Source organism: Zonotrichia albicollis, chromosome 5 (genome assembly GCF_047830755.1).
Source record: "Zonotrichia albicollis isolate bZonAlb1 chromosome 5, bZonAlb1.hap1, whole genome shotgun sequence".
NCBI lineage: Eukaryota > Metazoa > Chordata > Aves > Passeriformes > Passerellidae > Zonotrichia > Zonotrichia albicollis.
Genome location: NC_133823.1, coordinates 49,115,872 through 49,142,641, shown reverse-complemented (window position 1 = coordinate 49,142,641; position 26,770 = coordinate 49,115,872). Strand labels below are relative to the sequence as shown.

Genomic DNA, 26,770 nt, shown 5'->3' with positions numbered 1-26,770 from the left:
GGTATGTGGGATGAGTTTGCCTTTCTGACTTTGCCTGAAAGGAACAAGGAAATTTTCATCACTGGGGATTGAACCCTCCAGGAGTGAGGCAGTATCTGAAACTGTTCCAGATCTATCAAGAAGTGGATGTCTATTTATATCCTGGACTGTAAAATAGAGCACATGCACCTGTGGAGTTAAAGCAAAATACTACAGATAATAAAGTTAGATATCATCCTCTTCAGATTCACATTAACTTCTTTCACAATAGTTTCACTCTGGTGACAGATAGTCTCTAATGAAGTTAACAGTTGACTTGGTTATGCTCTTTCATATGTCTTAAAGGAAAAAGTGAATAAATATTTGTATAAGAAAATTTGTCATTATTTGCTGACTGTTTGTAATTAGCCTTGATTAATATGATTGGGCAATCATAATTATTTATATACCTGATTTGTTACTAGTGTCCTTAAAGATTATCATTATTGAAAATACAAAGTTACGTTTTGTTTTTCTCTCATCTAATTTTTTATCTTTGTCTTGTTTTATTTTTGTCATAAAAAATAGTTTTGCTTACAGAAACTCAGAGTAGTTAACTGTTACATCTCAGTGAATATTTCTGAGCTAAGAATATGTTTTAAAATGAAGTTTTTTACTCTTAATTTTTTTTTTCTTATCTTTACGACTATCTTTATCACTTTTCCCAATGCTTGTATCTGTTTTTGAATGGTGCATTTTTTCAGAGCTCTTACTTCCAGGGAGGAACAGTAATGTTTTGTAACATGAAGTTTGGAAATGCAGAATGCTTTCAAATACTTCTAACATAAAAGGAGACCTTGGGAGAGCGTATAAAGTACCCAGTGTCTTTTTGGTGGAATTACTCATTGCTGTAGTTAGTTTAAGTGATTAACTGAGGAAAATCATAAAAATATCCCCATGAAGCACAGTCCATTTCTGACTGGTTGTGAATTCAGTTTTTTCCAACAGATTTCATTTCTAGTGAGCTGCATACTTGCTTTTCCATTGGAATAAAACTGCTGAATATACCATCTATTTAATTTGAGGGTATTATTTTCTCACATCTGTTACTACAAGTTTTCCAAATAATTGAATGTCTGTGATTTTTTCATCCCTTCATCAAAGAATCTCATTCAGTTTGACATCTCTCTGTGTGCAACCTGTCCTGCTTTGAAGCAGGGAGATCAGACCAGGTAGCTCAGGCTTTAGTTGTGTCTCCACAATGAATTACACCTCACATCACCTCTATGAAGTGTACAGCTGTGAGTTCAGCATTACCAGTTTTACATTTGTGTACACTGGGGGGTGGAGGGAGCATCCTGTAAAAGGGTATGCAAGAAGTAAATGATGAATCTGTGAATAGAGCCCTGCTGTAAGCAGTTCCCTCTCTTAGAGCAGCCATTTCTTTCCCCTTTCTACTTCTGTGAGCAAATGTCAGTTTTACATTTTTTTGTGTGCCTATTTTGATTACTGACATGACAAAGATGATCTGGGGTTAATGCTTGAGATATTTAGCCTGCTACACAAGGGGTGTTTTTTTTGTGTTTCTCTGAATTCTCCACGGAGTCTTGTTAATTTGTTTCTCAGAATGAAAAAATCACTTCTGTTTTTTCAAAATCTAAAGGATCTGTTAAATTCTCATCTTGGGGGTCTCTAGATTATTGCAGTATGTTGGCTGAAGTCTGGAAGGGATCCCTGTTTTTATCAGAAACTGTAATAAATGGAGGATCTATTGTTAGATGTCTAACTTCCTGTGGATGAGGAAAGTATCCCTTACTATCTAATTTTCCTAATGTTCTTTTCCACAATTGACTTCTCTCCTAAATTTTCAGTGTGAATGGGAATCTTGTATTTCCATGCAAAATTTCACAGATTGCTTGTCTGCCAATTGTAGCGTATATGAAATTTTGCTGCCCCCTTTCACCTAATAGGTTTTTGCCCATATTCTGATGAATAGTGGGTGCTTGAAGGTCAACTTTCCTTGGATAACCTTCTGAAGGAGTGCAGTCTATAGTGCAAGAAATATAAAGAGGAAAATGTATTTTTTTTGTGGAACAAGAAAAAAGATTTTGTTTTAGACCTGTCCCTTCTGCTTCTGTCAAAGGACTGCTGTTAAGACACTCATTCAGTTTTCTTTGCAGTAGAACAGAAGAAATTTGAGAGGTGTTTGGGGTGGGTTTTTTTCCTACGCAGGTGCTCTTAATAAAAATGGAGAGGGATGTTTAGAAGTCTGCACCACTGCGAGCTTGAGCAGGAGGCGTGATAAACCAAATAAACAATCCTGAAGAGTACAAGTATAATATATATAATATATATATAATAGTACTTAATAATAGTACATATATAATAGTACCTTATTGACAGCTGTGATTTCCTTTACTGCAGAGCTGAACAGCACTGAGTTGAAGGACTGCATCAGCGAGAACAGCCTCAGCAGCAATGCCAGCCTCCCCAGCGTGCAGAGCTGCCGGCGCCTGCGCGAGCGGAGGGTTGCCAGCTGGGCCGTGTCCTTTGAGAGGCTTCTGCAGGACTCTGTTGGTGTTAAATATTTTTCGGTGAGTTTTGAGGGACAGTGAGAGGCTTTCCAAAAGCCTGATACTGCTGCTATAATTTTCCTGTATTTTTTTTTATTGACACTCTCCTTGCACAGGGCACGAGACGGGAGTTCATTTGTGTTCTGTTGTTACCTGAGCATCTTTCTGAGTTTACACAGGTTCACAGTTGAGTAATAGTAATATTCAGATTGTCATGCATCTCTGCATAGCTTCCATTTTCACCTTAAACTTCTGCTATATTTGGCATTGTCTGGGAACTTCTAGAATGCTTCCCCATTTGTAAAATACTTTTTTTTTTCCTATCTGTAGCCTTTGTACAAGAAGAAGGAAGTACTTTTGGGTTTTTTTTACATCTATCTCCTGAAACATTGGAAGCCACATAGAAGGTGTTTTCAATGATAGAGTGGCTTATTTTCCTGTGAAAAGTTTTTAGAAATACTTTTTGGAAGTAGTTATGGTAGTTAAGAGCACTGGTTAAAATGGCAACTTGAAGGAGTAATGCTGAGTATTTCCAAAGCATAAATACTTCACAATACATAAAAAATGTCCTGCACAGCACATTTATGAGGTAGTAAATACCATCATCTCTATTTTGCAAGGAAACTGAGGGTACACACTTTTGCTTTGTTGCACTGTAGTGTGTTGCTTATTCTGAGTGTGTTACACAGGGACAGTTTGTGCTGCCCAAGTAATTTTCACATTGGGAATATAAAGAAACATCTGGTACAGGAAAGGTAGATTATTGAAATCTGCAGTAACTCAGAAGACTCTTTTGCTTGATATAAAAGTATTAAGAGATCACAATGGTCAATAAGAGAACTTCCATGTTAACTGGTGGGGGAACCCAAAACCCACATTAACAGTGAACATCTATTTGTGGAAACAGAGAAGAGGAAAGCGAAATAATACATCCTGGATATTGTGTTCCTTATTTTAGCAGAGTAGTCTGAGAGTTAATAGCATTTCTGCTTTCATACTGAGATTTCTTGTCAGACTGGAAAAAAAATTACAGTTCTGATCTAATGTTGGAGTCTGTCTAAAAAATGATGCAGTTCATGGGGCTTCTACTGAAAGTTCAGTTGACTTGGTTCTAATTACTTGTAAAACCTCTGGTAAACTTGTGTACACTTAGGAAATTGCTGCATTGAATTCTTTGGCGGCTATGATACTTCAAAACTTACATTATAAATGTTAAAAGTAGCTTGTATAATTTTCATAAATGTTCAGATTAAAAGGTTAAAGGTACACATCATTTCACCAAAAGCCAGCCTCAGATATTCTGGAAGTTTTACTTTTTGCTCATATTTTTTTTCTAATTAGAACTTTTTAAAATGAATATTGCAACATTTCAAGTCTTAAAGAAATGCCAACCTTAAAAAACAATTAGGGAATGTTAAAGTTTATTGTGTGCACCACCATTTTCTTGAGGCCCAGGAGATGTCCAGAGCCATTGCTTAGATCTGTTAACCTGGTTGCCATAACCCTGTGCAGTTACAGATTGCTGCCGGTATCCATGAACACTGAGGCACCAGCATTTAATTTGGGGTTCCACAGCAAGTGTCTTGGTGCATGTGGGATCCAGCATCTGCCTTTCCTGAGGACAGCTTTGTCACAGAGCAGGAATTGCTCTCTCAGATGGATAGATTTTGCATGTTTTGCAAATAGTCACACTTTGCATAATAGCTGCTGCTTGAAGCAGTCGGCCAGGAGGTGAGAGCTGTTTGCAGGTGCCCCCACAAGGGGTTCAGAGCAGCCTCTGCAGCTTCCCAGGCATGGGTGGCACCTGCCTGGCTGCCTGGTGTTCCAGCTGGGGCACCCTCAGCCTCCTGGAGAAGCTGAGATGTTGGACAGCTGTGCCCAAGCCCTGTGGCCACGAGGAAGCCAGGGGAGATGGACTCTGGGGTCACAGGGAGTGTGCCAAGGGGGAAGTAGGCACTTGTGTTCTGGTTCTTGCTCACTCATTTGGTTCTCTTTAGATATGTAATTGCATGTAAAGTGCAGAAATGTTCCCCTGGCTGCTCTCAGGATTGTCTTTTATGCATTTGGTGTCTCAGCTTATGTATCCGGAAGAACTTTAAATTCAGAGCTTGCTTGGGCATTTAGATTCCCTGTATTGTAGTTTATCTCAATTGCTTTCTTACAGCTGGACTCCCTAAACTGTTATGTAAATCTGAAAAGCACAAATAAACTTAAGTTTATTTCTGTGTAGATTCTTCTTACACAGCTTTCTGAGGCTGCTTTGTATGATAAGGAAGCTTCACTGATGATTGAGTGAAGGTTATGGTGGATCAAGTTGTTTTTTTAAATCTTTTTTTTTCCCCTGATGGTTAAAATTCTTTAAAGATGCTGAGAGAATATTGAATTATATAGATTTTAATATGGGACAGTTTGTAATTATAGGGTTTTCCAGCTGAATCAGTACCAGTGTTCATTTGGACTTTAGGATTCTCTAATATCAAGGTCCTGAGTATTCTGTGTTGTACTGGGAGATATTTTATTTTCCTCTCAGTGAGTATTTTCCAAAGAGAAACAATGTGGCCACGTCAAACACAGTGAACAGTGATATATATTTTTTTTTTTTATAGTTGCCATGTGATACAAAAATACACTGTAAATACACTGTAATGAATCCAGGATTGGTTATGGGCACTTCTTGATAAACATCTACTCTGTTATATCGGTAGAACTGCAATTAAAGACATTTACAGTGTCACTTTTAAATCTAGTATATAAACTATTTAAATTTTTATTTAAAGTGTATTCACCAGTTTATGCACTACTTAGCATGACATTTCAAATTTTGTACTTGCAAATTATTTGATTGTAACTTGATGTATTCTTCTAAATGTATACATTAAAAAAGACAGGAGAAAGAGGGGAGCACCAGGTATGTATTGGACATATATTGATTTTTACTTTAGGAAAAAACTTGATTGTGAGACTGATTGAAAACTTATATTTATGCAAACTTTCCAAGCATTATATATATGTTTTTTAAGCTGACAAGTAACTTTTCTTTGAGATATTTATTTATTTGCTTATTTTTTCCCCTAGGAATTTCTACGGAAAGAATTTAGCGAAGAAAATATTTTATTTTGGCAGGCCTGTGAATATTTTAACCATGTACCTGCACATGATAAAAAAGAGGTAAGTTAGTGTTGTATTTCAATACTTTATGTTGCTTCTTCAAAAATTATTACTCCTTCGAGATTATTGAAATGAATGGAGCTGTGCTTGGTCTGTGTACTGTGACATCACTAAAATAGGGTGGGATGACCTAAGCTTAAGATGTTGGATATGTTCAAACTGCAGCAAAGTGCAGAGGTAGCTCTGTGAGAATGAGTTAAAGTGTCCTGGATGTTGCAAATGGCCAGCAGTGGTAGCCCAGTGCATGGAAGTGCAAAGCGTGTGAATTGTCCATGTCAGGGAGAGGCCGCTTGTACTCTTTGAGCTAAACTGCCTCCACCAACCAAGGCTGTGTTTCTAAATAACTTAATTATCTGCTGCTCCGAGGGCAGGGCTCTCATGTTTGCTCACAAATTATGAGAATCTCCATCTCATCCTTTTGAGGGAGTCCTGCATTGGTCAGGCAGTTTGGGTGAATTTTGAATTTTATGTAGGTTGGCAACACTTCTGTCTACACCACAGCCAAACCTGGTCATGTTTATGTGGTGGAAACAGTTTCACCTTCCAAGTCCCTCTTAGTTCTTTTGTCTACTAATGAGGATTTTTTCTTCTACTTTCTTCTGTCTTCAAACAAAGTATTTTCTGAACACCACCCTTAAGGGCTGTGGGCTCAGCTTGGTGGGTTTTTCATTATTTTCATGATGTGGGTGTTTCAAATAAACAAGTTAAAAATAAGTGGGTTTGACTGTAAATATACTTACCTTTTTCTTACTTCTAGAAATTTAGTCTTAGAGGATGTATTTAAATAGTAACTGTTATAGTAATAATACTGTAATATTATTACTATAATAATATTACAAATATTAATATTAATTAATATTAATAAAAACTGTAATAGTAAAAGGTCTAAAAATCTAAAAAAATCTACTCTTCTTTTACAAAAATACTTGCTGTGCTTCACTGCTTGATTATTTTTATTTTTTTTGGAGGACAACTACTGTTCAAGAAATATTTGATGAATATTTGTACTCATAAAGAAAAAAACCCTTTTTATGTGCTTAAAACTCACAAAAACTGATATATGAAAAATACATATATAAAAGATTCAGGAGTGGCTATCTATTTTTGGGTGTAATGTATCAGTGTAAGAAATGCCTAGCTAAAATTATGGTTTTAAAACCAACATACATTTAGCATTTCTTTTCTATAGCTTTCTTACAGGGCTCGGGAGATCTTCAGTAAGTTCTTGTGTAGCAAAGCTACAACCCCAGTTAATATTGACAGCCAGGCACAGCTGGCAGATGATATTCTCAATTCTCCCCATCCAGATATGTTCAAGGAACAGCAACTTCAGGTAACCATAGTAACCATGAATGCTCTATGTTTATGTCTGTTATCTTTTCCTTTATAATCTATAAAAATAGTTTTACATGCTGTATATTTTAGACTCTGTTAGAAGAATAGAAAAAAGGCTGCTTGGTTGTTTTTCTGTTATGTGGAGAGAAGATTTTCACTTAACTAAAAAATAATCTGAAAAGTACTATTATTGAAATGAGGATTAAGTGCAAGTAAATAATTCCATGTGTTGCAGCACCATTGCATAGAGTGTTTGCATATGGCTGCTTTTCTTTTCTTTAGTGGAGAGCTGAGTACAAAAATAGTGTCTAGTTTTGGTTTTTAAAATGTTACTGTATTAAGGGAGTTCTTCTCTTAGGCTTTAATATTACTGTCAGGCAAAGAGATTTTAGAACTGTTGGAGTCTGAAGACTTCTGAAGTGGATGTATTTTAAATTATTGATAATCACAGCAGCAACAGGATACACTTCACATTTCCTGTAGAATTTAAGTTTCTAGCCTTTTTTCCCTAAGTCATCTCTTTGGTAACTCTTCCACCCTACCAGTTTATTAGTAGAAGTAGTTTTGATATCATAATTTTGGAATCAAGGCCATGGCATTAATGATCCAGGTCACAGTCTTGGGACACAATCTCAGACCATGTGCTTTTGGGCAATCTGAGCAGCAGGGCATAGTGTCACCCTCCTGCAGAGTGCAGATAGAAAGGTAGGTCTGGCTGCTGCTCTGGTAGCTCCCAGCTTTACAGATACTCCTTCTGCACCTCCCAAGCCTGAGCCTTCTGTGGGAATTACCAGTCACCACATTCCCAGACGTTTTTTCATGCATTTGTCATCCTGGTGTTGTGGAGACTGTGCCTGAATTCCTCCTTATCCTCTCCCATTTTTTTTGGTGGAGTACAGAGTGTCCTGATGAGTCAGGTGACAGGGTTGATGCAGGTTTTGTCCCTTTGAAAATGCTGTATCCTTGGTAGGAGGGCTCATAATGGGGGAGAAAATGCTCATGGGAAGTGCTGCTGTGGCTCCAGTCCCAGCCACAAGGCCTCTCTGTACCTGACCTCTTATCTCAAATTGTCAGTGCCTCAGTGAGACCCCTCAGTCAGACCCAGTCCTTTCACTGAAAAATGGAGTGAGGCAGGATGAGAGCTCCTTCTGCTGCAGGACATGGCCTTGGAGCCTGGCTGAGGTGCTGTGGTGTGCTGCAGGGCTGGGGGCAGGCTGGGCAATCAGCTGCCTGGTGGCCCTTCATTCCTTGGTTTCAGGGAGTGCTTCTGCAGGCCAGCTTGTGGTCTTGGTGGATGGCACCGTGTGATAACACACAGCTGTGGGTTGTGTAGTTACTGCAACACACCCACAAAGTTCAGCTCATGGTGGTGACGCAACCTTAATAAAGTGACAGCTCTGCATTTGTGGTCTTTCACAAGATTTTTTAGATTTGAGCACTGACCACAGAGTGGGTGCTGCTCTGTGGTGGTTGTTGAATGAGTGTGGTGCTGGGGAATGGGGAGTGTTGCTGTAAGGCTGCAGAGGAGTGGCAGAAGTGTGTGGGAAAGTGCCTTGGAAACACTTTCAAACCATCCTCTTTCAAGCACTGTCTCTTGGGAATACCCCTGGAAGTTGCTTTCTGTCCATGTCCTGACAAATTTGTCCATGATCTTGTTGTTAGAGGTTGTAATGGCAGTGTGGATGCAGCCAAAGTACCTAGTTAGGACGTTGTTCCTTTTTGTAAATTGAATAAGGACAAGCATTTTCAGTGTTTCTGGATGGAGGACAGTGCAGGTTACTTGAACATATTAAAATAAGAATAACATAGCATGTACTTCATGAAGATTTGATAATGGATGTAAGTTTTTCTGCTCTTGTTTATCTGAAAATTTCAAATGATGCTTTTAAAATAGATGTTTCTCATTTGTACGTACAAGAACTAGCATCTTGCTAGCCTTTTCCCAATAAGCGGAAATCATTAAGATATGTAAATATGATAATAATTCTAAATATAGGAAATCATAGATGTAGTGTGGGCTAGAAACATGGGGCAGATGATAATCAGCTCAAAGTAAGTTAGTTACCCTCACATGGCTCTGTCCTGCAAAGTTAGAAGGTAGTAATTTTTTTGCTATATTAAGTATGTTTAATTTGCAGACTGTCAAAGCTGGCATATACAGAAGTATTTTTCCATTGCTTACCATGTGGAAAACAGTGCATTAAAAGGCAGCACCTAAGCAGGAAGGGGAATATACAGAGGAGAAAGTCAAAAACATGGAAGTTTGCAATCAGTTTGAGTTGCGTTTCTGTGACTCTGCAGGATCAAGTTCTCTCTGCTCTGTCTTGCTGTTTACAGGATAGGTTTTGGGCTAAAGCCTGTTGGGAAGGGTGTGTCTGCACAGTCTGAAGCATGGTTTCCGTCTGCAAATGGGCCACTCAGTCTCAGTGATGGACTTTCCTGTACACCCTTGGGAGTGCCATAACCTGCTCATGGTTCCTACCTTCTTTGCTTGTGGGGAATTTGTCATGTCCAAAGAAGTAGCCATTCATACTGTTTTTTCAGATGAACTGAATCATGGGAGAAGATATAGAGCTAAAAGTATGGATTCAATTAAAACAGCAAATTTGCAGAAATGGAACAAAACCTTTAAACCTTATTTAGCAGTTAAGAAAAACTTGTTTTCACTTTCATAAAATTAGCTTTGTTTAAATTTGCAAAAATGGAACAAAAACTTTAAACATTATTTAGCATTTAAGAAAAAGCTCTTTTTTACTTTCTTAAATTTACCTTTGGTTAAATCAGCCTCAGATGTTTGCTCCAGGCCTGGTATAGAGCTGCTTTCTTCCTCTGTGGTTAAAGATAAATGTTGATCATTTAATGTAAACTGTTCTCTTTTGAGATCTACAGCACCTTGATTATTGAATTGCCCAGAGATACTGATGGGTTTTTTCCTTATCAGTGGATACATGACTGTAGTTTACTGTTAACACTTGTCAGTTTTGGGTTAATGATGTGATGATCTTAGAGGTCTTTTCCAGCCTAAATGATTCTGTGACTCTGTGAACATTTTATATGATGCAAAGGACTCTCAGCTTCTCCTCACATCAGCAATTAACATTGTGTGTCTTGTATCATTGTGTTATTGCATATTGTGTTATTGCATATTGTGATTATATCATATTTCTGTGTTTTAGAACATAAACTTTTCTTGTTCACAGCTACCTTAAAACATACCTGCATAACTTAATGCTGTCACATACAGTGCAGTGTAATAACCTTTAAAATGTTTTAAATGGCCAGATTGCTGCATGCTCCACACAGAAAGGCATCAACACATTAAAAAATGATAGTGTTGTCAAGACTCTACATCATCTCAGCTTGCAGTTTGCACAAATCATAACTTTTTTTCTGAACCTGTAATAAGGGAATAGATCAAATTATATTTCACTTTAAAATGGATGCAGTGGATTTAGCCAGGTCTAGACAGTGTCATACCTATGCTGCTTACAGCCTGATATCCTAAATTTTGTGGGAGTTTCCTGTTGCAAAGCAGCTTCATTTTCTTGATATGCTACTGGAATGTATGTACCCATTATCCATTGTGGTTTAATTTCAGATATTTAACCTGATGAAGTTTGATAGCTATACTCGCTTCCTCAAGTCCCCCCTCTACCAAGAGTGCATCTTAGCTGAAGTGGAAGGACGTCCTCTTCCTGATCCTCAGCGTGTTCCCAGCAGCCCCACCTCCAAACACAGCGTCAGTTCAGACAAGTCCAACATGTCCACACCAAAAAAGGTGACTTTTGCATTGTTGTTATCACAAAACTGTGGTTTTAAATAATGTTTTTCAAGTTCTTTGGAAAATCAAAGATAACCTATAAAATAAAATGTGTGGTTAGAGGTGTTGGCAAATACAATTGCAAAATTTTATGTACTCAGGAATATACTTTGAATCAGTTTTCTAGATATTGAATTGCTGAATATAATTTAAAATCTTCATTATTATTTAACTGTATGTGTACAAATAAAAAGTAAGTTTTATTTTGTTAATACACCAGTTCAGAAGCTTATTTTGGTTGAATATGTGAATTAAGATGTGATAATTTAACCTTTGCTGAAAGGAGACATTTTATCAGAAGTTTTGGAGAAGGCTTAACCTAAACTAGCTCATTTTGGCAAAGGGTAGTTTTTAATTTCTTAGCTCCTACTAAACTAAGATAATTCTGTGTTAAATAAGTACAGTTGCTTAAAAATTAGACCAGTAGTCTTACTGACTGATCCCTTGACATTATTTAGGATTTATTTTTTCTTCTTGTAGATAATACGATCATGGCATTACATAACTGTATGGGTAAATTATAACTTCTCATTTTTCATGTCAATCACTACAGATTACCCCATCTGCCATTATGTATTCTTATGACTAGGAACCTTTAAAAAGTAGCATTTCAAGGAATATTCTAATAATCTAACAAGAATACTAGCTTGTTAAAAGCAAGTTTAGTTTAATATCAAACATTCCTGACATTTGTATTCTTCAACTCTAATAAATACTTGATTATACTTGTAAATGTTAAACAGTACTTTGTCATTGTCTTTGAAAGCTGTTCATGTTCAAGCCTAGCCTAGGAAAAATACCAAAGTGAAATTCAGTGTTTTGAAAGCAAGGCAAATGGCCTTTCCACATTAACTTAGGCATTACTGGTGAGCTGGGGACAGTTCTTTCATATTTGCTGGAGCTCTCCATGGCTCATTTCCAGCTACTGTTTTGTACTCCCTACCAAGCAGCACATTTCCATCTCTGTATTTCTTTCTGTTGCCACTGGTGAGGTTTTTTTGGGGTTTTTTTTTTTTTTTTGATTGCTGCTGAGAGGAATGCTGGCACAGACATTTGTGCGTGGGGTAAGGAAAGCAGCTAACCTGGCCATCATGCTCTTGTTTTGGGAAGAAGTGTGGGGAGGTTTATTTTAGACAAAATACACCTGTGATCAAACCAGTGATTTAATTGTGTTTTGGTGATAGCTAAGTGGTAAGTCAAAGTCTGGAAGATCTTTAAATGAAGAGTCAGGAGAGGAGGACACTGAGAAGAAAAAGAGGGGAACATTCTTCTCATGGTCAAGAAGCAAGAGTTTGGGAAAATCACAGAAGAGAAGAGAAAATGGTGATTATCCAAACGGTGAGTATCACATTCTGCTTTGTTTCGAGGTTGTTTCAGCAATAGATATGACTAATCTCACCATGATTAGTTGCTGTCTAAGTGCATTCTTGGGAGTGACAGAGGAAAGGAGCTGTCAAGTCAGAAGGCCAGAGTGTGGCTAGTGTTGCTGCAGTTTTGTGGAAGATGTACAAGTAAATAGATAAAAACATGGCAATATTTAAATTTGTTTTTACTAACTTCCACAACACTTTTTTTTTAACGTTTTGGAACATTCTGCCTTCCTGTGTGCTGGTAATTGCCTTTTCAAGCGGAGAGCTGCTATTTTTATAGAAAGATAATTTCAAATCTTTACAGAAAAGTCCAGGATCAGTACAGCAAATAGTGCTGTAGTTATAGCTATTTAAAAATTCCTCCATCTGTGTTATCCTACTTTTCTTTCTTTTATCAGTAACACACAGGTATGTTCACTTTTGAACAGTCACCATCTGTTTTCACCTTCCCTGACTAAAATGAAAAAGGAGAGTCAGAGGTGTGAAAGCCCTTGTAACCTGCTGTTTTGTTACTTAATTGTGTTTGAGAGTTTAAGGAAGAGTTCCCTTATGAAAGCACCTGTTCATGGCCTCTGGAGGAGATGAAAGTTTTGCAGTAAATTATGCTGTTGAATTAAAAATGATGAAAAAATTCCAGCAAAGCACCAAGTTTGGTCCATATTTGGTCCATATTTGATAATGCAGTTTTTGCTTCTGATAAATTCCCAGACCTACAAGATACCTTTGCTCATATGGATAATTTGGGTGTTCTTAGTATATTCATATGTGAAAAGACATCAGTGGCATTTGCTGTGATCATGGACATTTCCTTCTGAAAGTGACTAGTAATTGACTTAGATTTTAGTGTTCTAACACCATACTTGCACTTTTAAAAGTATTTGTCTGCCTTGAGAGTATCTGAAGAGGTAGAATAATTTTTTTAAGATGAAATATTGAAATCATGTTACATCTAGTTAACAAAATATTTTTTTAAAATATTTTTCCCCTTTTTTTGATGTAAAACAAATGGTTTTATTCAGAGGTTACATAACCACGAAGCACTTGACCAAAAGTTACTTTGGTTTCCATGCTTCTGTGCACAGTATGAAGATTTGGTGGTTTCTTTCCTTTTAATGAAAAAAGAAAAATTTGTGACCCAACAAGCTGATATTTGAAATAGTTGTTTGTATTAGCATAAATAATGAAATTAACCTCTTTACTGATTGCTGGTTGTTTGCACAAACAGATTCTTTTCAGTCCAATGGATTGTCCTACAGACGGGAATCTCAAGGCTCCATGTCATCCACTGCAAGTCTCGACCTGGTAATGGCTGCCTCTTGCCCATGGGCTACTGGGGGAGCAGATGAAACAGTGAAATACTGATTTTCTAAGTGGTGTGATGTAGCTTGTTTGATGTAATGCCTTGGGAAAGGGGTTTCAAGTGATGCAGCTGCAGCACAAGATGTAATATTAGGCAATTTCAGAGTGTTAGAAATGCAAGAGAGGTTGTGTTCATATATTATTTCTTGTGCTGTCCTTGGATATGCTTTGCATCTTGTCTGTCTTAACATCAGGCACCAGTGAACTACAGAATAAAGTTTCCCTTTTAAAGACTGTAGCTATTTAAAACTAGTTTGTTCTACCTGCAAGGATGAGAATCTGTTTTAAACAACCACAAGTTAAAGCTTTTCCTCTTCTTAGCCTCTGCAGTAAGGGGGATGCAAGTTGCATTAGGTTGATTTTTGTTGTGCCAGTGTCTGTCTTGCTTCTTCTCTGTTTTCTTTAAAGCTGTGTGTTTTTGTCATTATGACTTAATTTGGTCCTAAAATCCTGAGAGGTTTGTTTTGGACACTTTGTCATGCTAAGAAATTAACAAGTGAAGACACTGTGATTTCTAACCATCAAGTTTTGCCTTCACAGTGTAAAACTAATGAGGGGCAAATTTAAAACAGTATTAATAAAACATAGATGTAATGCTTTATTTATCTATGTTGATATGGAGGAAGACTCTAAAAAAAGGAAATTTTAGTTTTTTTGTGCTGTTGGTGTCCCTCTGATAGAATAGATTCTGTGTAATTAACCATCAACTAATAACTATGTAAATTTATCTGTGCTAAAAATATTGATCAGGGAAACAAGCAGGGTGAAGTCATGTTTATTTCTGTTGCAAAAAAGTCTTGTCTTAAAAAATAGAAAATGCAAAGGCTCCCTAAAGCAACAACCCCTCATTTCTTTCCCACTCCCACATGATTTCTATCAGAAAGTTACTGTGATTTGAATGAGAAGCACCATGTTAAAGAAGAGAGAAAAAGCATGATGAGTACCCTAAAAGGCTGTCAAAACTAGTATTTTTTAGTGTCCTTTTAAATTATAAGTGAGCTTTTTGTTAAATTTTCAAAGATACTTTTGATATTTAGTGGTAGTGTTACTATTCTGCTGTTACTCTAGAATAAAGGTTAGTGCCTAGTCCATAGCATTGTAGTTCTAATCCCCTTTAATAAAAACAATTAATGGTCATGAAGCAAATAATTTAAAAAATTTAATTTCTCTGTGGTGTATTTGTGCATAGAATTTGTATTATGTTGAAAGAAGAGGAAATTTTGTGAGGAAAGATTGAGCAATCTGATGTTTAAAGGCATTCCTCTTCACTTAAATGTTGATTCATAGGGTGCCAATGGTAATTTTTACATCAGCAGGACATTATTGAGCACAGACATTTAACTATTTGGATGCTTAATGAGATTTAATTTACTTTTTTAGTTTTTACTTAGGAATCCTTTAGTAAATCTTATAACGGTTTTACACACTTAGTGTGTAAAACTTCATCTGTTCTTGAAATAAACTTAGATTTGTGATTTAGATTTATGATCTTTATCTAAATTTTTTCCCCCGAGATTTGAATGTATCTAATATTTGTGGTATTTGGAAGGATTTCTAAAGCATGGTAGAAACTATGGTTGTTGGCTTGGTTTGATCTGGGTGGGCTCTAATAATTTATACTCAGTCCTCATTTTCCCATTGGTCACTGACCTTTCTTTTTTTCCTTTCAAGTCTGAAACCTCAAGATTGCCTGCATTTGTGCCAGATAAAGACAAATCCCCCAAGTACTGCTGTGTAAACCTTCCGGATGGCTCATCCAGCAAAATGGCTGTGAAGTCGGGGTTCTCCATCAAGGAGGTGCTCGCTGGGGTCTGTGAGAAACATGGCATCAACATAGCTGCAGTGGACCTGTTCCTTGTTGGAGGTGATAAGGTACTGCATATTCCTGGGCTCTTTTGGAGGTGTTTTCCTCCCCATTTCACAGATAAGGAATTCTGTTCTCTCCATGCTGACACACATCTCCTGGTTCTGCTCATAGCTTTACATTGGCAGTGCTGGTTAATTGAAGGAGAATTGAATTATCCATGAAGAAAGCAAATGTCTGGTAGTAGATGCTACTGCATTAAAGCCCTAAAACATAGTAACATTCAGTTGCTCAAAGATGAATGAGATGCATTAATGGTAGAAATGAGGTACAGGTTTTAATATTGAGGAAAATTTCCAAGACAGCAATCTGTGGGGATGATGTAGTGTGTGTGAGATGGCTCTTAGTCAACAGAAATGTTCTCCAATTCAAAGGGAAGTTGTGGACATGAAGTATTTATTCTCTTAAATTCATGCTTTTGATCCATCTAGATGATTGCAATGACAAAACTCAATGAATGTTCATAGTTATGGGCTTTTTCTTTTAAATCTTTTAAGGACTGTTAGCTGGCTGTATTTTCTAATGCATTATTCTGTGTTATTTATGTAAGTTGAAGAATCTAGGTTTATTTTAACAACCAAGTTCCTGAACACCTGCTGACTCCAGTGGAAATTGAATTTTGATCATTGTTTCACACCTAGCCAAAAGAAAACATGCTTTAATCATGTTCCATACTGTAAAGGAGCAGTCACTGGAATGAGTGCAGCCTATATTAATAATATTCTGAGTTACTTTAAGAAAAATTTAACAACACAGCTGCTCTTTTTTACATAGTTTAGAATTAATTTGCTCTCTCTTCTTTTATCCCTGACGTCTTCTGCAGCCCCTGGTGTTGCACCAGGACAGCAGCATCCTAGAGTCTCGGGACCTGCGCTTGGAAAAACGCACTTTATTTAGGTAAGAGTCAAAAATAAAGCCTTCCTCTGGCCTTTCCCTCCCTGCTTCCCAGTTTGCTTTTTGTAAGTGCAATAAAGGAGATGTTGCCAGTTCCCTGTGCAGTGAAAGGGGAAGCTGTGCAGCTGCAGGAGGGGGCTTCCTGGATTGCTCTTAGGATACAAGTGACATTTTGATGCCAGTGTTCCAGTTTAGGGACATTTAAATATTATTGTGATATCAAAATGCTCAAGCTGAGGCAGCTCTGAAAGCATTGGACAGATCTGTGGGTCCAGAGGGACCTTCCACATCAGAAAGACGTGTTTAGTAGGTTGGAGTAGCACAGGAAAGATATAGAAATTGAACTGTAAGTCTCCTAGCCTTAAACTAAATGGATGTATTTATTGATGACCTGTTCCCATTGAGTTTTATCTGTATATATTTGCCCACCTGGAAAATTACAGTAAGACTAATTGTATAAATAAAAATCCTCTGATGAACCCTGAATCTTAAAGTCAATGTTAAATTATGAGTATGGATATAATATAATGCAGTACATTATACATTTAGTTTTATGTAATATATTTGGTAGCATGTGTTTTTTTCAAAATAACATTTGTAATTTTTTCCAAAATGAATCCAAACTAATGCTATGAAAACTGAAATAATTATTTCAGGAAAAAGTATTGAAGCAAAATGTATTACATTACTGACCTGGACTTTTGAAGTGAATGAAGTTTATTTTGTGAGGCATTCCTTATTTTGGCTCTATATTACTTTTCCTTAGGAAGCTAGGCTAGTTTCTATTTAAAGGTACTTCAGGTTAATAAATACTGCATGGCATATTCAATTTTTAGATTGAGATTGAGCAGTCTTTTATTAGGTGTGAGCTTGTTGAGTCTCCAAGTTAAAAAGGAACTTGAAGTAGGCAGTACCATATGTTATTTGTGTGTTAATTAAAATGTAGAAATGTTCTGCATTATTCCATTCTCTGGGTAGATACTATGTAAGCAAATATAGTCAAATATTTGGAACATTTTCAGACAAAGGAGAAATACTATGTGGGTATACTTAGTTACTTCAGTGTTTGCCACTTTTGTATCAATTACCAGCTAATGATTAAAATTGAAAATTTCAATTTAGTAACTGTTGAATTCAAAGAAAATATAAAAGACGAAGTTTCAGTTATTCTGGCTTCTTGAGAAAGAGAAAAGTCAACATGACTTACCATCTTGTGTTTAATTTTTGTGAGATAATAATATCTGATGATGATGTACATTTCTTCTGATTGTTTTGTTAGTAATAAGCTTGTCCTTGATTTCATACTATAGTACCATTGCAATTAAATTAGGTTTATGGAGGATTCAGGGCATAGATGGAGAGCATTTAAAAAAAAAATAAGCCAAAACCAAATCAAAGCTGGGCACAGTTCTGTGCAGGGACACAGATGCTAATGAAAGTTGTTTGGGTTTAATTTTGTAAAAAAAAAAATTGTATTTAATTATTCTTTTGCTGTTTTAATAATGCAAAATTGTAAAATATGCTCTGAAAAGAACTGTCTTTAGCCTGTAAATTCTAAGTTAATTACTTTTACACCTTTGGTATATAGGTTTCTCTTATACCAATATTTCATTGTATGGTGGCACCAGCCCAAAGAAGTAGCACTGGAATTCCACAGTGTTAGTCTGCTTAAAAATTAAAATATTTGTCCAAATCCATCTCATGTAATTGCATAACAAGTTGTGAGTCTGTCTTGTGGAACTGAGAAGAAATATTTTTCTTGCATCCAAGTCTATAGTTGAGGCATGGAGTCACTTGGGAAGGACTCCTGGACCAAACTGGTCAGAGAAATCTCCCTGTAAATATGGAAGTGCTGTGGAATGCTTTTCCTTGGTCTGAAATAGACTGCCTCAGGCCTTCACTCAGTTCTGGCAAGCGAAACAGTAGAATTTTTATTTGTGTTAAATAGAAGTAATAATAAATAAAATATAATAATAAAGAAATAAAAATAAAATAATAGATTCGTTGTTGCTTCAGTTAACGTACATTCATGCTACTGCAGTTCCAGCTAGCTACTAGCTATAAATTGTTACAACTATGTTGTAGATTTGATTTGACATATTTCTGTTCACTTTATTTACTGGAGTATTTCACACTTGATGTTGCAATTGCTGTGTTGCAGGCTGGATCTTGTTCCTATCAACCGGTCAGTTGGTCTGAAGGCAAAACCCACCAAACCAGTAACAGAGGTCTTAAGGCCTGTTGTTGCAAAATATGGTTTAAATCTTAATGAACTTGTGGCAAGACTAGTAAGTATTCTTTGATGTAATTCAAGCAGCAATATTTTCTGTCTGCAGAAGATCATATGATAGTCCCTGGAATGATTCCTCTCCTGAGAATTAGGCATTTAAATATCTACAGCTACATTTTGAGATAAAATGCATTGTAATTATAACCATTATGCTTAGTAGTAGTTACCTCAAATATTTAGTCTACATCTGTTTTATATTCTCTTCATAATAAACCCAACATCCAAAATAAGCAAGCCTGAACTTTGCTTCTTCCAGAGCTCAACTCCCATTATTAGCCAGGGAAAGTTGGTTGGATTAAAGCTTTTGTTCCATTGTCCTGGGAATCATGAAAGTTGCCACAAATCCCCTTGCAGAAACATTTTGTTAAAGCAGACTGATTCAACTTCTCTACTACTGAACTCTTGGCTGGCATGTTCTCCTTTCTTTTGTGCTGGAATACCTAGGAATGTAAAGTTAATTTTGTGGTATTTCTAGTATGTAAGCTGTCTTGGCTGAACCAGTCCAAGTTTTTAAGATAACTGAAGAGCATGTTGGTATAAAGATAACTTCATTTAATGAAATTACAAAACTAATGAAATAATACAATCAGTTTAGAATAAAAAATAATCTAAAGAGTTCTCTGAAAAACATGACTTGCTGAGCATACACACACTAATGGTGCTAGAGTATTTGAGCACACTCACAAATTGGATGATTTTTTTTTCTCCATGTATCATTTTCCCAAATTCCATTCTTCTCACAGAATAGGGTTACACTCATTGAAATCAAGGTAGTTTTACACCGCTTGAATAAGCATTTTTATAACGGTAGAAGGATAGACTGAAGCTGCTCTGAAGCATAAAAATGCCTTGCTTGTTTTCTTTCAAAAATGTCAGACTGCATAAATTTGTTCTGAAAACAGCTTTTTCTCTATTACATACAAACTGTGATCCGACTTTAGAGTGGTGAGCAGGAGCCCCTTGATCTTGGTGTCCCTATATCTAATCTGGATGGCCAGCGGGTTGTTCTAGATGAAAAAGAACCATCAAAGGGTAGAGGTAAGTTTGTAGAAAAGCTTTTGTTTGTAGTTCCAAATCAGTTTTACAAACCCTGACTATGGTTAGTTTTTCCTGTAGCTGTGAAGGTGAGGTAAATATGAATAAATTTGTATCTATCACATATAGCATATATTCTTTTTAACTAAAAAGCAGTGCAGTTTCTGAAGATTGAAGATTAATGTAATCTGTGATAGCAGGTACTTTTACTGTTGCTGTAAGAAATTTTGCAGTAGTAATGTTTGAATTTTTTGCTTGCACTGAGCCACAGATGCACCCACAAACGTAGGAACATAGCACCCAGTAATAATAATGAGAATCAAGTGCCAAATATCTGCGGTGCACTTGGCAATTATTCAGCAAGGAACATTCTGTGTAAGGAAAAAAGATGCAGTTTGTACAGCAGCTGCATATGCTGCTATCATAATATCCTTCTTAAAATGAGAAAGTACCAGAGCCTACTTCTCCAGTTTTAAGTGATGATTTTTGAAAATAACACCAAAAAGGATAAAAACTCATGACCCTAGGCAACATAATCGGAAAAATAAAAATTTATCAGCTAAACAGTTGACAATCTCTTGGCACAATTAACACTCTAGATTAATGTAAGCAGCCTTATGAGTAAGGTTTGGTTTCATTAGGAGACCTTTTTAGAGATATCAAACACTTATTTTCAAAAACTAAATTAGATATGGTTAAATTAAATAGACTTAGAGCAGAGATCCTCTTCAAGGAAGAGCTGGGATTATAAAGATGGAGGTATATATTGAGGAGAATCAGATTTGTCATTTTCCTAACCAACAGAACCAATTGTTATTTTGAAAAACAGTTTCAATCTAAATACTTTCACACATAATTAGGTTAAGGATTACAAGTAAAGCCTAAATCCAGTGTGCTGCCAGCATCTGTAAAAGCCTAAATCATAGAGGATCATTCTGGCAGTGGTTCTGTGGCAATGTACCAGTGAAAGGGGGCAATGATTCTGTGTTACTAAATTTGCTGTAGGCAGATTTAATTTGATGGAAGCTTTTGATTACTTAGACAATGGCAAGGAGCATACAGCAGAAATACAAAATAATTGATGTGTGAAACAGGATGGAAAAGATTTAACATGTCCTTTCAATGGTCTTTTCTGCTGATTTTCTTTTTCATTTTTAAATTATATTGTTGAGAATTGCGAACTGAATGATCAGATTTTACGATTATTTGTTCTAAATCAACTGAAAATTTAGTGCGTAAATGAAACTTCAGCATCCTTTAAAAATAATGGCAATGTGAGGAAAATCTGAAAATGAGAGGCATATTCTGGTGGGTTTTTACTGAAAGATATCAGGGTTATCAACTGTGCTCACTATTTTCTGAGCATTCATTAGAGTGATTTTAAAGCAAAAATCTGTTGTGTCCATCCTTGTCCCTTAAGTCTTGCTTCTTTAGGGCATTATAAATGGGTAGTTACAGAAGATATATTTATGTTCAATGTTTACAGAGAAACAAAGAGGCGTGTTAGTAAAACAGACTGCAACTGTATCTTCAAGAAGTCAAGGATCTACTGTAAGTCTTCTGCAACGATTTTTCTCCATTAGATCATCTTCTGTTTCCTTCTAGAATTCTGTATCAAAGGCTGCATTCACACATGATTTTGAATCGGCCAAATTCTGTAACTAGATTGAATATAGCTGTTATCTGTCTGATAGTTTTCCACTGTCAACAGCATTTATTTGTGAAGAACTTTGTCTTCATAATGAATCAGTTAACTCTTTCACTCTGTTGTGTTTGTTGTTTTGTGTCTCATTGGCTTATCCGTGTTTGAAAATAACTGAGCTACTCTGTAGTTCAAAGGCCATTTCTGTCACGTGAATTCTTCAGAGTAAACAATATTATATTTATTTCTACATTTTTTTGGGAACTGCTATGGCAAATGTTCTTTGCCATAATCAAGACTAAACTAAAGCATTTATTGTGATGTTAGAGAAATGTATTTCCAAAATAACTTTCCTCATTCCTTTAGGCCATATTATGTATACAATGATAGAGCCTGAATGTAAGTAGTACCTTAACTTTCCTTCTAATGCAGGGAGAGGGAAGAACTCTAGGAAAGTCTAATTCTATCAAAATGAAAGGCGAAAATGGAAAAAATGCTAGGGAAGTCCGGCTGTCAAAGAGAGAAGACTCTATTGCAAAGATTGGGAAAAAAAAAAGTCACAAAATAAATTTGGATGAAGCAGAGGGTATGTGAACTTTATAGCTTACATATTAACATAAGTAGTCTTAGAAAAAATTTGTGTCTGTGTAGATACCACGTGTTTAATACTGTGTTGTGAAAATCATAGTCATGACCATTATATTTTTGTTTGGTGTGTTTGAATTGTCAAGTTTTTATAAGTTGAAAATTTAAAAATACCTGAACACTGATGTAGGTGTCCAGTGGGATTTTCAAAAGTGAGGGGTACCTAATTCCTGTAAAATCAAAGGGGATTAGTTACTCCACTGCAGTTGAACATCCCATTTGATACTCTCTGTAAGCTGTGTAGAAGCTTGGCTTTCTGTTCACCTCTATATAAGTGTTTGACAGGCACTGCACAGTAGTGTAGACCCAAATGTACTCAGGTAAGAATTTTTGTAAGTTTTCTGCTGAACTCTGTAACAGCCAGGGCAGGGCAGTCAGATTGTGGGGGAGATGTGATGGGCAACAGAAAAATTTGCATTCAGCAAAAGTTGTTTAGAAGTAGAAATAAGCAAAGAGGTTATTGGTAATCTTGCATTTCCTGAGTCTTATTTTTACCTTTTTTACATCCTAATAGTTCTGGTGATATCATTGGAAAAAAAAACTCATGAGAGAATTTGCTTTCTTATAGAAAGACGTCCATGGGCAAAAGAGAAATAAAAGTTATGTAGCACTAGAAATTTTGGCATAACACCCTGTGCCCTAGGATGTGAACTGAAGTGGTGACCTGTCTGTAAGCCCTACACGCTCCTCCCTATTTTCCCATGTAGAAAAACAAACCTCAAAGGACCATATTTGACCCACAGATTAAAATTTACTGCTGAAGTTACCCCGTATGCATATCCAAAACCTGGTTATGCACATTTATACAGCAAATGAATGTTTACCTTTGAATGTTCATCTGTGAATAAATATCCACTGACTAGAACTGAAAAAAAAATGCTATGGCTAAAACTTCTACTGCAAAATATATGGTTTTTTCATATAAGTGTTATTACAATATATTAGTGCATTTTAAATTATTTTCTGTTTCTTACTCTTTTGTTAACTTGTTTTCCACATTTTAATACTTTCATTTTTTTTCCTAGGACTGAGTAAAACATTAACATAATTTGAAAACTTCAGAATTCGAGGCTTTCACATTTTATTTTGAGTTTTGTGATATTTGTCAAAGTTTGAAAAATGCATACCAAATGTTGTAGACTGTTTTTTAATGCAAAAACAAACAACTGTTCTATGAACTTTGAAATTTCAGAAACATTTTTGTATGACACATCTTAGAAATGTTGCATGTTTTAATATGCCTACCGCCATTTTGCAAAACTTTGGCAATAAGAAGCATTTTGAAGCTTCCATCTTGGCTACATTCAGATTTTACAGCATTTGAAAAAGCATGTTAAAAAGTCATTTTTATGAATACATTGCAAAGCCTGCCAAGTATGAGTAGAGGATTTAGGAATAAGGTCATACAAGTGCAAGTGTACGACTTCATATTATGCTAAGTTAAAATGATACTAATGTTCTGTTGCTTTATTCCTTAATGGCTTTTGCTTCAAACAGTATTTATAAGCTGGGTTGGAACTGTTGATTTTATTTAATTTGCTGGAGATGGCCTTTTAAAGCATCTTTTAATATTCTGTAGTTAAAGTGCTTTCTTCTTGAAAAATTAGGACATGCAGAGACCCTATATTAAGAATTACATATTTTTTTATGTCTATGTTTTGTACCAAAGAGTTTGTTTATTGTTGCAATGCTTCTTTTTTGAGGAGTGGTATAATTCTTGGCTTACAGTTGATAAGTTTCTTGTTGCCAAGTTTTGAAACTTTTTAGAACAGTGTTGATCTATTATGAGTATTATTTATAGAAACATATTAAACCATTGGATATCATTAGGGACATGATCAGAAAATCACTTCTAATTGTGTTAAAGCCTCTTTAAAAAGCTGCCCCATCGCTTTTGGTAATGGCTCCTTGGATGGTTACTGACTATCTGTAAGCTACTGATTCATTGCAGCTCCAAATAAAATGGGGTTACTTAAATCATCATCTGATCATACCCTGTGATGATAACATCCTGGTTTAAAACTATGCCATGAATTGAATTGAAACTGTGATAAAATATAATTACTCTGAGAGAAAGTCAATATAACGAGGAAGTTTGCAACATTCTGAATCTTTGAATGTTCAAATGGCATGCTATTTTTGAGTTAAGATGGGTAAAACCCATCCAGAATATAAAAATGTGCACCCATTGTCTGTAAGACTAGAGCCTTGTTTTGTATAAAGAATTAAAAAATCCTGCATGTGTGTACAGATTTATTAACTGCGTAAAATTGAAGACGTGTTCAAGGCTCAGTGAATTGCAGCTGTTCTAAACTGCAAAACTCTTACAATAGCAATGCTGATGGTCTTAATTATAGTGATGCTAGTGAACATTGCTGCAATTGAAAAAGTTCCTAATTAACATGGGATCTTATTTCAAGGCAGCATTGAAAGAATTGAAGATCTTCATGGAAAATAAATGTGCTGAAAATGTACGTTTTAATAGCATTGCACTTTCTGACAAAAACTTGTCAATTTTGGGTTTTTCCCCAATAGAATTTTTTGAACTCATATCCAAAGCACAAAGTAACAGAGCAGATGACCAACGTGGACTGCTAAGGAAAGAAGACCTTATTCTTCCTGACTTTCTTCGTTTACCACCCACTGGACCAGAACCATCCTCATCTACACCCGCATGTTCTAAAGGCAAGCGAGTTTCAAAAAGCGATGGCAGTGATGGATGTACATCACCCAGTGGAAAACAGGAGTCCCTGCAAAACTCTAATGAAAATTCAGTAAAGAAAGTGGGTTACTCAGAAAACAAACATAAGTCTGCTTTGGCAGCGCTCCACAGCCAGAAGACTTTCAGTGTCCCTTTCAGCCCTCCGTTGTCTCCGATTCCGCACGCCCAGGAGAGCAACGCCGCGGTGTGGAAAAGGCAGTCCAGAGAGCTGCAGGCTGAAGGCATTCAGATGGTAGATGATGAGAATGTGGCAGACTTGACTCTTGTGGCTGAAGGAGATATTAGCAGCCCTAACAGCACTTTGCTACCACCGCCACCACCAACGCCACTGTCAGACATCAGTAAACTCACGGAAGCCAACTATCCGCCCCCAACTCCTTTTGCAGGTAATCAGGAAAAATCTGGATTTCAAAGATCCAATTCAGGTATTTCTAGATTTTAATAATCTTTCCTTTTGTGTAAAACTACTTTTCCTTGGCACTGTTAATCATATTTGGCACCCATTAAAACAGCAAAGAAAATTCTCTCTGCACCTTAATTTTTATTTTTTTTCAACCAAAAAAAGTAGGAAAAATATTTTAATTGCCTTAGTCTGTTCTAACTGTTATACTTCTGGTTGCCTTTAACAATGTACTTTTGTTTGGATTTGGCATGTAACCATAAGTGGCCACATGCAGACAAACCTTTGAAATACATCCACATGCTGTAATTATCTCATTCACCCTCAGAGTACAAAACAGGATATCAGCATTTTGAGCTCCATAGCACTGTTGTGTTCCAGATTTTCTGATCCATTTCTCATAATGAGATACATGATTAGGATTTGGAAGTTTAAGTACTTTAACAAAACCCCTAATTATTGAAAATTGCAGTATTGTTTGTGATTAAAATTTTAAATGGATAAGCCTCAACTTAGGATATATTTCACTAATAAATTTGATATTTGTGACAAAAATAAAAATGTTATTTTTTTTAACCCATACTTTGCTACACAGAGAAATAGATTGCATCTATCACACTTTCTCCCAGAATAATCACATGTCAAGTAGCTTTCTAATAGACAATTTTAAAGAAAATATGTAACTTTTTTAGGAAGTAAGTTTCATGGTCTAGCAATATCACAGAGCAATATTAGCCCAAGGCTGAAGTATGGAATTTCTTTATAAACATGGACTCTACTAATAATTGCTGTTACCAGAAACAGGATTTTGAAGACAATGGGTGTCGTGACATTGACATTTACAGTCATTGTACTGTGCATTTTAATGTAAAATATAAGAAGAGGTATCTATGTGCTACATTTATTTTTGATGTTTCACAAACATATGGTGCCATATTTGTATGATCACATTTCTTTGTGATGTGGGAATATACATTTTAATTATTTATCTTTTTACACAGAGTATTTGATACTGTTCTTTATCTGTATGGTTGATGATTTGTAAATACTTCTTTGGTTGTTGGATGCTTATACATGGCAATGCAAATTATTTCATCCTCTTGGCATTTTAAAAGCCAATTCCTTTATTAGTAGTATCTGAGAAATGTTCTATTAGCGCTATCACTTAATTTCTGAAACTGAGTATTAGACGGACTTGTAACCAGTGCCTATGAATAACAGAACCACAAAATGTACTTCAGACATATTGATGTATATATGCATAGATTTGTGTTGGTGTCTTTCTGATAATATGTCAAGTGTACAACATAGGTATCAATTTGCATATTTTTCAGTGAGAACTGTTTAAAAAAAACCATTTGCACTTAAAAAAAATTCATGAATTTACAATATTTTAATGCATGCCATAAGTTTCTGTGTAACCACTGAGCTGTAGCTTTCCCTTTTCCCACTTTCTACTTTTTACTTTGTAGAAATCTTTGTGTAGTTTTCACATGTATTTTGTATCCTTGTTCTCTCAGGAGTAATAAATTCTAGCTCTAGTTACACAAACTGGTTTTAAGCTTTCATTTTATTCATGATTTTAAAAATTCTTTCAGTCCCGGATTAAGAATTCTAATTGAAATTACCTTCTTATGACAAACAGATAAATAGACATGAACAAGCAATTACCATGAGACAAAGCTGATAAACATT

The 26,770-nt window shown here is 35.9% G+C and overlaps 1 protein-coding gene across 7 annotated transcripts in view; it reads left to right on the top strand.

Annotated features, from left to right (window-relative positions):
- The window catches only part of RGS12 (regulator of G protein signaling 12), an 85,567-nt gene that overhangs the window by 48,135 nt on the left and 10,662 nt on the right, over positions 1 to 26,770 (top strand). For 3 of the 7 annotated variants that reach the window (XM_014266119.3, XM_014266122.3, XM_014266121.3), the window contains 13 exons: positions 2,383 to 2,552; positions 5,607 to 5,699; positions 6,889 to 7,032; positions 10,633 to 10,812; positions 12,039 to 12,192; positions 13,450 to 13,526; positions 15,255 to 15,455; positions 16,271 to 16,344; positions 18,503 to 18,629; positions 19,573 to 19,669; positions 21,153 to 21,217; positions 21,741 to 21,894; positions 24,489 to 26,626. In XM_014266119.3, coding sequence (XP_014121594.2) covers positions 2,383 to 2,552; positions 5,607 to 5,699; positions 6,889 to 7,032; positions 10,633 to 10,812; positions 12,039 to 12,192; positions 13,450 to 13,526; positions 15,255 to 15,455; positions 16,271 to 16,344; positions 18,503 to 18,629; positions 19,573 to 19,669; positions 21,153 to 21,217; positions 21,741 to 21,894; positions 24,489 to 25,117 — 2,165 coding nt within the window. In that variant the 3' untranslated portion in view covers positions 25,118 to 26,626. Of the gene's footprint in view, positions 1 to 2,382; positions 2,553 to 5,606; positions 5,700 to 6,888; positions 7,033 to 10,632; positions 10,813 to 12,038; positions 12,193 to 13,449; positions 13,527 to 15,254; positions 15,456 to 16,270; positions 16,345 to 18,502; positions 18,630 to 19,572; positions 19,670 to 21,152; positions 21,218 to 21,740; positions 21,895 to 22,978; positions 24,039 to 24,488; positions 26,627 to 26,770 lie in introns of those variants that run through there. The other 4 variants (XM_014266124.3, XM_074541635.1, XM_014266120.3 and 1 more) reach the window with 4 other exon arrangements.